This window comes from Neofelis nebulosa, chromosome 8 (genome assembly GCF_028018385.1).
Source record: "Neofelis nebulosa isolate mNeoNeb1 chromosome 8, mNeoNeb1.pri, whole genome shotgun sequence".
NCBI classification, from domain to species: Eukaryota; Metazoa; Chordata; class Mammalia; order Carnivora; family Felidae; genus Neofelis; species Neofelis nebulosa.
The window spans coordinates 29,406,103-29,417,953 of record NC_080789.1 but is presented as its reverse complement, the minus strand read 5'-3'; the positions used below and the strand labels follow the sequence as shown (position 1 = coordinate 29,417,953).

At 35.8% G+C, this 11,851-nt stretch overlaps 1 protein-coding gene across 1 annotated transcript in view; it reads right to left on the bottom strand.

The window, feature by feature from the left end:
* Positions 1–757: 757 nt before the first annotated feature.
* Positions 758–11,851, bottom strand: part of EPYC (epiphycan) — a 36,482-nt gene continuing 25,388 nt past the window's right edge. Inside the window, exons 4-7 of the mRNA XM_058741822.1 lie at positions 9,412–9,570; positions 8,103–8,305; positions 6,694–6,789; positions 758–1,285 (exon numbers count right to left, since the gene is read on the bottom strand). Coding sequence (XP_058597805.1) covers positions 1,115–1,285; positions 6,694–6,789; positions 8,103–8,305; positions 9,412–9,570 — 629 coding nt within the window. The 3' untranslated portion in view covers positions 758–1,114. The remainder of the gene's footprint in view (positions 1,286–6,693; positions 6,790–8,102; positions 8,306–9,411; positions 9,571–11,851) is intronic.

The following is an 11,851-nucleotide window of genomic DNA, read 5'->3' as shown; positions in this document are numbered from 1 at the left end:
GATATATATGTGTGTGTGGCACCTGAACATGTATATTTGTAATAAAGAGGAGTAACTGCTTATGTACAAGTTTTTGTTTCTTACGGAAACTTTCACAAAAGTGACAAGAAACGATTGCCTAGTTTGTTCTTGGGAGTGGAACTTGAGGTTTGCAGCTGGAAGGAAAATCACCTTTCATTGTATATTCTTTTGTCATCTTTCACTTTTTAACCATGTGCCTGTATTATGATCATACATTTCAGAAAGATCAACTTACCTTAGAAAGCATTCCTTAGCTTCTTCCCTAATGTAGCTCTCATATCATCCATTGTCTGTCTTCTAGTTTATAAACTTTCTTTTGTTCACAGGCATAAAGATATACCAACAGAATGATTCGATAGTTATCTAGTTGTGTTCAAGGGATGAGACAAGCCTAAAGTCTTCCTACTACACCACCATCTTATGAGATATGCCAACAAATTTCCATTTAAGCAAGGTTCTAAAATGAGTTGATAGATCTTTAAGGTGATAAAACATTATTATTCAACAACCAAAGCCATGTGGTTTTTTTTGTTGTTGTTGTTGTTGGATATGATTATTTGTATGTTGCATTATAATGAATATTTGCCCACAAGGCCATTGTAGATTTCAAATACTTTTATTCTCTCTTTGATTTTCTTTAATAAATTTGGAAACAGAAACACGCTTTAGTGGAAAAAAAAAAAGGAAAAGGAAAGTTTAATTAAAAAATCTAAATCTTGACAATACACCTAAAGTGCTCATTTAAAATTTTTTCTTTATTATGTACTTAACTTGAAACTATATGGGACAGAAATCCTTAAAGCCTGCAAGTTACATGTGATTTTCAAGAATATCTGCAAAATAGATACATATTTTTTTTTATCATTTGGTTTCACTCTTTCTGTACATCATTTGTTTTTATCCTTGACTTATCTGGTGTTTGCTTAAATTGATAAACTGTCATCATATCTTAAAACTTTTAGTTGTATTTTGTGAAATTATATCATTTTTCAGAACACTATTTGAAAGTATCATGCTGAGCTTTTGTTTCCGAAGAGAGCAGTAAGAATTGTTTCCTTATAGCGGGCATCATAATGCTAACCATTATCCGCAATTAGACAAGACTCCCAATGGGCAAACGAGGTAGGCACATGTACGCTTGAGGAGTTTTGCTGAGATTGATAGGGTTTCCATCCAATCGAATATCCTCTAGCGCCTTACGGATATAAGTCAAATTTTTAACGTTGCAGAAAGTATCTTCATGCATCTCCAAAATGTTGTTATTCTAAAAGAGATGATAATAAATTATAGGACAAAATATAACATATGCCTAGTATTGATTAATAACATAGTGCATTTTGCCTCACCCCCATTTTTATTCTTTTGTTCTTTCTCTTATCCAAAAATGCATGTTAGGGATCATTATGCATTGAACACTTTCTAGGCAGTGGGGATTAAATCATTGAAGCACAAAGTAGACGTGCTTGCCCTAATGGAGCTTACATTTCAGTAATAGAAATGTAAAATAAGAAAGTGAGAAAACAAATTTAAAGAAAATGTTATTTCTAAAAATGATGAGTAGGGAAAAGGAAGGGTGGTCACTGTGGAAAGTTATCTTAAGAGGTAGCAATGGAGCTGAGAATGGAAAGAGCCAAGGTAGGAATATTGCAGGGAGAGAGAACACCATGTTCAATCTGAGTAATTACCATGGAATGTTCAAGAATGGGAAAAAAGTCAAAATGGCTGAAGTCAATAAAGTGAGGAAGAGAGTGAGCAAATCTTAGGGACATAAGCAGGGCCCAGAAATATGTATTTAAAAATAGCTTTATTGGATATATTTTACATAACATAAAATTCATTCACTTTAAGTGTGTGGTTCAGTGTTGTTGTTTTTTTTTGTTTTGTTTTAATTTTTTTAACGTTTATTTATTTTTGAGACAGAGAGAGACAGAACATGAATGGGGGAGGGTCAGAGAGAGGGAGACACAGAATCTGAAACAGGCTCCAGGCTCTGAGCTGTCGGCACAGAGCCTGACGCGGGGCTCGAACTCACGGACCGCGAGATCATGACCTGAGCCGAAGTCAGCTGTTTAACCGACTGAGCCACCCAGGCGCCCCAGTTCAGTGGTTTTTAAGATAGTCACGGAGTTATACAACCATCACCATAATTTAATTTAGAACACTTTAAACATCCCCCCAAATCCCACAGATGTTAGCAATTACTTCCCCCACCCCCACCCCCCACCATTTTTCTCTATCTCTAGCCCCTGATGACTTCTAATCTACTTTTTGTTTTTATGGATGTTCCTACTTTGATATTTTATGTAAATTAAATCACGTAGCATCTTCTGTGACTGGGTTCTCTCATTTCTAATTGTATTTTTAAGGTTTATGTATTTTGTACCGTGTATCGGCACTTGTTTATTGCCTGATAATATTCCATTATGTGGACATAACCACATTTTTACCAATTCATCAGCTACAGAAATTTGGATTGTTTATACTTTTGGCTTTTATGAATAATGCTTCTATGAACATTTGCATACAAGTTTTGTGCTCACAGATGTTTTCAGTTCTCCTGGATATATGCCTGGGAGTTGAATTGTGGGTCATACAGTAACTCTATGTTTAACATTTCAAGGAGGTATTGAACTGTTTTCCAAAGTAGCTGCACCATTTTAGATTCCCACCAACAATGTATGAGTGTTCCAATTTTCTCTGCATCCTAACCAACACTTGTAATTATCTGTCTTTTTTATTTTAGCTGACCAAGTGGATGTGAAGTAGTACCTCATTGTGGTTGAGTTCATTGCTAGTGTATTGAGCAATTGATATTTTATATTGATTTCATCACCTGCCACGTTGCTGAACTCATTTAAGTTCAAATGGTTTAGTGGATTACTTTGACTTTCTGTATAAAAGATCTATGGATCAATTTGGGGATTATTTCCATCTTAATATTAAGTCTTCCAAACAATGAATATGGGCTATCTTTCCTTCATTTAGATCTATTTTTCCTCAGATAAAATTACATACATTGAAGGTGTACAGCATAATGTTTTGATACATGTATACATGGTGAAATGATTACCACAAGCAAGCTAATTAATGTTTCCATCACCTCATATGGTTACCTTTATGTGTGTTTCTGGTAAGAACACTTAAGATCCACTACTGTCAACAAGTTTCAAGTACACAGTATAGTATTCTTAACTATAGTCACCATGCTGAATTACATTATATCTCCAGAACTTAATACATTCTGAATAACTAAAACTTTTTATTCTTTGACTAACATGTTCCCATATCCCCCAGCCCCCAAGCCCTGGCAACCACCATTCTACTCTCTTCTTTGAAGTTAGACTTTTTTAGATTCTACATGTGACGTCTTATAATATGTGTCTTTCTGTGTCTGACTTATTTCCCTCAGCATAATGTTCTCACCCATGTTGTTGTAAATGGCAGATTTTTTTTTCTTTTTTGAATTTTTTCTTTTTTTTTTTTAAGTGTATTTATTTATTTATTTTGAGAGAAAGAGAGAGCAAGCTGGAGGGACAGAGAGAGAGAGAGAAAGAGAGAGAATCCCAAGCAGGCTGAGCACTGTCAGCACAGAGTCCGATGCAGGGCTCAAACTCATGAACCGTGAGATCATGACCTGAGCCAAAATCAAGTTGGAGGCTTCACCGACTGAGCCACCCAGGTGCCTGGTGAATTTTTTTTCTTTTTTAAAGAATTAATAGTTACCCATTGTATACATATACCAAAATTTCTTTATCCATTCGTCCATTGAGAGACACCTAGATTGCTTCCATATCTTGACAATTGTTAATAATGCTGCAGTGACCTTGAAAGTGCAGATACCTCTTCGAGATACTGATTTAGTTTCCCTTGAATATATATCTGGAAATGGGATTGCTGGATCATATGGTAGTTCTGTTTAACTTTTTGAAGAACCTCCCTACCATTTTCTAGAATGCCTGTACCCCTACATTTGCACCAATAGCAGACAAGGGTTCCCTTTTTTCCACATCCTTGTCAACACTTGTTATCTTTGGTCTTTTTGATAATAGCCATTCAACGAGGTGACATTTCACTGTGGCTTTGATTTGCATTTCCCTTATGATTAGTGATGTTGAGCATCTTTGCATATACCTGTTGGCTATTTGTATGTTTCCTTTTAAGAAATGCCTATTTAGGTACTTGGCCAATATAGTCGATATTTTATTGAGTTATTTGAGTTGTGCGTATATTTTGGATACTAACCCCTTATCAGGTGTATAGTTTGTAGATATCTTCTTTCATTCTGTAGATCATCTCCTCTCTCTGTTGATTATTTCCTTTGCTGTGCAGAAGTCTTTCAACAATATGTATTCCATCTATATATCTTGTACTTTTTTTGTGAAAATTATTCTTAGGTGCTTTATTATTTTGTGACTAATATAAAATGGAATTGTTTTCTTAACTTCATTTTCAAATTGTTCATTTATAGTGTATACATATACAATCAATATTTGTATATTGATTTTGTTACCTACTACCTTGCTTAAATCATTTATTGAATTTCTTTTTTAACTCATTGTTAATTAAGGAAAATGTTGTTAAATGTCCACATATTTGTAAATTTTCCCGATTTCCTTGGTTATTGATTTCTATTTTATTTATTTTTTTTTTTTTTATTTTATTTTTTTTTTTTTTTATTTATTTTTGGGACAGAGAGAGACAGAGCATGAACGGGGGAGGGGCAGAGAGAGAGGGAGACACAGAATCGGAAACAGGCTCCAGGCTCCGAGCCATCAGCCCAGAGCCTGACGCGGGGCTCGAACTCACGGACCGCGAGATCGTGACCTGGCTGAAGTCGGACGCTTAACCGACTGCGCCACCCAGGCGCCCCTATTGATTTCTATTTTAATTCCATTATACTCAGATGTACTTTGCATCATTTCAATTCTTTTCAATTTGTTGTGGCCAGTTTTGTGGCCTACCATATGATCTATCCTGGGAAATGTTCGTTGAACACTTGAGAACCGTGTGTATTTTGCTGTTGTTGGGTAGAATGTTCTGTAGGTGACTGTTAAGTCTGGTTGATTTATAGATCAACCAGATGCTGCTAAGATCTTCTTGAACTGTTTCCTAGTTGATCTTATGACTAGCATTCTACCCATTATTAAAAGTGAAGTATTGAAGATCCAACCTCTTGTTGAATTGTCTATTTCTACTTTCACTTCTATTCATGCTTCACACAATTTGAGGCATACTGTTTATAATCGTTATTATAATAACATAATAATGATTAATAATAATATATAGGAATATATAATTATACATTGTTAGGTGCATATATGTTGATAATCATTTTATCATTCTGTTGAATTGACCCTCTTCTCATTACAAAGTGTCCATCAGGAATAACAGATTTAGTGCCTATGTGCTATACTATTTTCTTTGATAGGTAATAGGTACCTGCTGTTAATAATAATTGTGCCTCACATGTAAGAACTTACCGTGTTCCTATAACTGTGGTGCAGGGAGGTTCAGCGATTTTATCCAATCTTTAGTGTTGGGAGTAGAATTTCATCCTGGGGAATCTGCTTTTGCCAGAGCCTTCATTCTTAATTACTATATCTATATCTACCTATATATATATATATATATATATATATATATATATATATTTGGCAAACATTTGAAATGAATCAAAATTGGAGATTTTTATATAAGCATTAAAAATAAATACAAATTGAAAACAATGTAAATTAAAACAGCTAGGCGTGCATAGGTGGCTCTCTTCAAGCGTCTGACTTCAGCTCAGGTCAAGATCTTGTGGTTCGTGGGTTTGAGCCTCGCATTGGGCTCTACCCTGGTAGTGTGAAACCTGCTTTGGATTCTCTCTCTCCCTGTCTCTCTGTCTCTTCCCCGCTTGCATCCTCTGTCTCTCAAAAAAAAAAAAAAAAAAAAAACAAAGAAAAACAGCTATATACTGCATGTTGATACGGTGGTCATGAGAAGAGAAATGTTTTAAAGGGTGCACTTAATGATGCCCTTTTAAACCTTAGAGTAGGGTATGTGAAGCCAATTACTTTTTATTTTTTAATGTCATATTGTATATACAAATCCATTGTGTTTGCAACATCAGAGACCCATTTACTTTGTAGGGTCAGTATTATCACAGACAACAGTAATAATCTCTTAATCCAGAGAGATGGAAGTCTGTCATCCCTCAGCAGATAGGAATGTCCTAGGATTGAATTTAATTCAATGCATAAAACCTAAAATCAAAAGCTAAAATTGACATTTTTTTTTCCTCCTGAAAGCCAGAAATTAAATTAAAAATTTCTTTCCGCCTTTTTCTCTTCCATTTCCAGTTCTCACACATTTCTTCAGGAGATAAAGGTTTTGATTTTTTTTTTTTCAAAAGTAATTTCATGTGCCAGAAAGGTGTATTAGGATTTAATAAAGACTGAAAATCTTTAGAGACTATGGTTATCAGAAATAAATCAGTATAGACAGAAGCATGAATATACAAAGACCTTGCACTCAGATAGAGAGTGAGAGAGTGAATAAAGGGAGAAGAAGAAGAAAAATGGTGACTGTGTGTCAACAGGACATTATAAACAGTTTTTGCATCCCAGCTTCCTCCTCTTTGCTTTTGTTTTCCATGGAGCTATTGAGCATGCCTTACTAGTAGAAGCTTACCTGGAGGTGAAGGGCCCGTAGGTTTTCTGGGAGTGGCAGAGGGATGTGGTCCAAATTGTTATCGGTGAGGTAGAGATGATGGAGATCATACATATCCTGTAAACATTCCAAATGTAGGGACTTAGTGGAAATTAGCGGTGCCACAGTTGTATTTTCCATTCCCTGTTCTTTCAACTACTTGTAAAATGCCCGTCCAGGTCTTGTTTTGCAAGGGTGAAGCAGATCAGTTCTCTAGTTGCTAGACAATTCAAGTGAGTTTTGTAAGAATTAACTGTAAGCAAATCTTTCTTGATGAAAGCGTAACGTGTTTCTGGATCTGTAGGAAGAACCTTGCTTTGTGCACTCTAACTTCTTCAGTTTAAGCAAGGCAGTGTCTTCCCATGGAAGATCTTCTGCAATAGGGTTTTGAAGGTTTGGGTAAGGCATAGGAAGAAGGTCCTTTATTTTTTATGGATAGAGAAAAGAGTTTCTCTCCAACAATATCCTATTCTTTCTAGTTCAAATAACAGGAAAAGGGCAGCGTAACAAGATAAAAAACAAAAAACAAAAAACATTTAGACAATAAGAGGTCTACTCTAGCCAAATACTACAGAATAAACCGTGACTCACCATCACCCATGCCAACAAAAGCTGAATGGGGAGACTGAACTTTGACCCTTGGCAGACTACATACAATAAGGTGTCCTAACTCCAATGCCTACCAGGGTAATGTTATGGGAGAGCTAGTGGAGAAATGGAACTTTCGCCATTGCTTAGTGCTAATGGGTCCACACAGCTCTCTGTACTCTCCCTGGGAATAACATGGTGTCTCTTCAAATAGTATTTTAAATTTGTTTGGCATAGATTTAGAAGAGCAGCTTGAACAAAGAAAGGGTAAGAAAGCTGGATGGTGAGTGTTCTCATACTCTATGCTGTTATTCTAGCCTCAGACTTGCTTCTTTCATTTAGAAAATAAAATTTCTAAGATTAACTGAATCCATCCTTTTTACAAGGTGATTTAGAAGACTTCTCTATTAAACGCACCTCCCTCACCCTGCACAAGTAGTTATCCTTTAAGCCATGTAAAATATTCACCTTGAGCGGAGTTCCTGGGAAATACAAATTGTCTGGCTTACACCATTTCTAGGTGCGCCTTGTAGACTGGTGTTCCAGAGAGCCACCAACTCCTTATTCTCACTCTGCTTTCTGTTCTTGTTGTTTGACTAGCCTCAGAACTTACCAGAACACAATATTTCCCCAAAACTTGATAAGTAGTATTTAGAGGTTTTGTTTGTTTGTTTTTTGTTTTGTTTTTGGTAGTTAAAAGTCTCATAAAATTGAGACTTTCCTTATGGAAATAAAAAAGCTAGTCAATGACAGCAAATGAGGTGGAAAGATTAAAGTCTTCCATATCCAAACTTAAAACTCACTTTAAATGCTTCTTGCTTTATTCCTTTCCTCCCCAGCCTATTGTTGCTAATATCAATAAATGTCAAAGTGTTTGGCAATTCTGGGAGCTGCCTTATTTTGTTGTCACGCAGGACAAGCTCTCGGAGTTGAGGTAGCTTTCTGAATGCATCCTCATCAATCTCAGATATTAGATTTGACGTCAGATCAATTCTTTTTAAGTCATCTAGAAGGAAAAATGAAAGAAGTAGTTAAATAGTGTTGAATATGTTGTGCTCACATAAAAATATGAGTATAAATTAACAATGAATTTAATTATCAGTGGACAATTAATAAAATAATTATTTCTAACTACTTTACATACAAATTTAATTGCTTCCACTCAGTTCTATACATATTTTTTATGCACTTATAAGTAAGCATAACTTTAGGGGTGCCTGGGTGGCTCAGTCGGTTAAGCTGCGGCTTTGGCTCAGGTCATGATCTTGTGGTTTGTGAGTTCCAGTCCCGCGTCAGGCTCTGTACTGACAGCTCAGAGCCTGGATCCTGCTTTGGATTCTGTGTCTCACTCTCTCTTTCTGCCCCTCCCTGACTTGCACTCTGTCCTCTCTCTCTCTCTCTTTCAAAACTAAATAAACATTAAAAAAATTTAAAAAAAAAGAAAGCATAACTTTAACAAAAGTATTGACACATTATATTTAAGATAACTTGTGCTTTCCCTATATTATTCATAAGCTTTGTCTAGATTTTACTATTTAAAAGGTTTTCCTCACTGATGCCAGATTGCTGTATTTTCTAATAGTCATAAATACATTAGCATTAAAATACAAAGGCATTAAAAAGAAATTCTCAAATGATCAAACCACTTTATAAAGACACTTTATAAAACACTTTATAAAGTTTTGTAAAAACTTTCCTAAGTTGCCAAAATTATCAAGTCAGAATGTAAGCTTTTATGCATCAATCATAAAGCAACTGTGCTTTAATGGGAATCTATTCAAACAACCCAAATCCTAGTAAATATATGACCATGACATTTTACTCAATGTCATAACATGATAATGAATTTTAGCCTATAAAATATACACACTTATGATTCTATTTCTTGAAAATAGCTCATTTGAAAATATCAACTATATAGTTTCATAATAACCTTTAATTCTTCATCATTTTTAATATAATTAAAAATACCTTCAATGTTTTAAATAAGAAAAGAGTTGTTTATGGGCCAATTTTCATATCCAAGGTTCATTTTTAGTACCAACATTTTATAGTGCAAAAATTTTGGAAAAGTCTGTAAAGAAGAAATGGTATTAATGCTGTCATCCATACTTAGGCTTGCAAAATCGTTTTTGTTGATCTTTTTAATTCTGTTGAAGCGGGAATAGAAATAAGCGGTGTTCTTAGGCAGCGGTGGAATAGCATCAAGTTCATGGTCATCACAGTATACGGTGGTACTTATACATGTACACAGAAGGCAGGTTGGAAAGTCTACAAGGTAGAGGCAAATAATTATGTGTCAGTAACAAAAGCAATTTCCAAGAAATAATGTGATTAGATGTTTGTTAAATAATAGTAGGGTCTCATATAGACTACCCTGGGATATTTCATATTTTATCACATAGTTTTCTGTAAATAGAAATTAAAGTCAAACGTACCAAGGAAAGCTGCCATGACAATTAGTATATTCTTTGTAATGTTGTAAATTTTATTTCAAATTACTGAGTGGATAAAGTGTGGTTGTTGCTTTTATGCTTATTAGAAATTCTCTTTTCGAATGTAAATAGTAAGACTGGTTTTCATAAAGTTAAAACATCACACATAATATTTTTATTAAGTCTTTGGTTTAATAATTAAACACCTCACTGAAACAAAATCTGCTTCAAGAAAAATGACAGAGTAATGATCATTAATATTAATTCATTCAATATATTTATTGAATTCTTTCTATGTCAATGACACTATGCTAGCTGGTGAAATAGTGAGGAACACGAGGAGACACAGTTCTATTTTATGATCTTCTATGTAAGATCATATATGTTTAATTTCCCTGCTGAAAACTTTCTGCTGGATACTTACGTTTCCCTCTATTGTGTGCGTATCTGCATGTTTTTATTTGTAGAGTGCTCTACTACTCTTTAGAATGTTAGCTATGTGGTAAGAATATAATGTAGTCATTTGAAGTATTGGCTTAGGATGTTAATCACACAAATAAATAAAATGGTAACTGTGAAAAATGTCATGAAATATATGAGCATAAAATAGGGGAATCTGACTCAGTCTGACAGTCATGGTTCTCTGAGGAGGTGATAACTGAGTTGAGATCTGCAAGAACAGAAGGAGTTAACCATGCAAGTGGGAGGAAAGAGTACCCAGGCAGAGGAAGCAGCATTTGCAAAGGACCTTCACTTTGGAGGGACTAAAAGATGGTCCATGTGTCTATAGCACAGAGAGCATTGAAATGTATGGGGCAGACCATGCAGAAGCTTTATAGGCTGTGCTATTACAGGTTTTGTTCTTTATCCTAAGGATGGGCAAGTTATTACATGATCAGATTGGCACAGATTAAGAAAACACTCTGCTTGAAGTTGTCGTAGAAGACTGAGGGAGGGCAAGTGGACAGAGTGGAGATGACTTGCTGTCTAGATAAAAGATGATAGTTGCTTGGTTGGGGTCATGGTGACATGTTGAAAAGGCAACATATCCAAAAGGTATTTGTGAAGCTGCGTTATGTCTCAACATATTGATCTATATTTCTCTATCACATGTGCACACACACACACACACACACACATACACACACCCCTCCTTCACTCTCTGTTTAGTGGTCATGTAGAGGACAGTGAGCTTCAAAGGAAGATAGAAATGCAATGACCAGAAGGAAAGGAGCAAGATAAGATGGGGAGATATTATGGAGGCCAAATGGAGAGAGAGAGTTTAAAGGAAAAGGGAATAGAAAACATTCTAAAGCTGCTGAGATGTCAGGTAATTTAAGGACTGAAAATGTCTTTTGGGTTAGTTACTGCGGTGGTTATATACAACTTCAGTAAGAGCTACAGAGTGATGGAGCTAGAAGCCAGATTAACAACCAATTGAGGAGGGAGTTGAGGGTGAGGAAGTAGTTACAGCAGATATAGACAATGCTAGTGAGATGTTTAACTGTGAAGGAAGAAAGAGAGATGGTGATAAGTATAAGCAAATATATATGCAGTGTGTAAATGGACTGAAGCAGGAGAAATTTGTAGAAAGAGATCCAAAGTAGAATTTGAAGATCAAAAGGATCCTGAGAGGGCGGTAAGACATGGACTCAAAGCCACAGTGGGCAAGATCGCATCCTGTATTTGAGAGGACAGACAGTCTATCTGTTGTGAAAGGAGGACAGGGAGATAAGGTGCGTGCATGTCCATGTAGGTAAAGATTACATCTCAAAACAGAAAGACCAAGAGCTGCTCACCAGAAGATTGCATTTTCTCTGTTGAGCAAGAGGCTTGGCTCTCTGATGAGCTTGAAGAAAAAAGGGAGGAGGAGAAGAAGGGTGGTTAAGATGTGAGATGAATGGAGAATGTGAAATAGCCATGAGCGAAACTAGACGAAAGTGATGGGAAGAGCTTCCTTGCAATCGCTCAGTGATCAGTTCATCCCAGTTTAGCTGGGACTTTCCTGGTGTTAGCCTTGAAACCCCCCCACTATGGGACGCCTCACTCCCAGGCAGACCCGGACATTTGGTTGCCTTCGCGGAGGGATCTACTTGTGGTTTGTGATCAAGAATTAT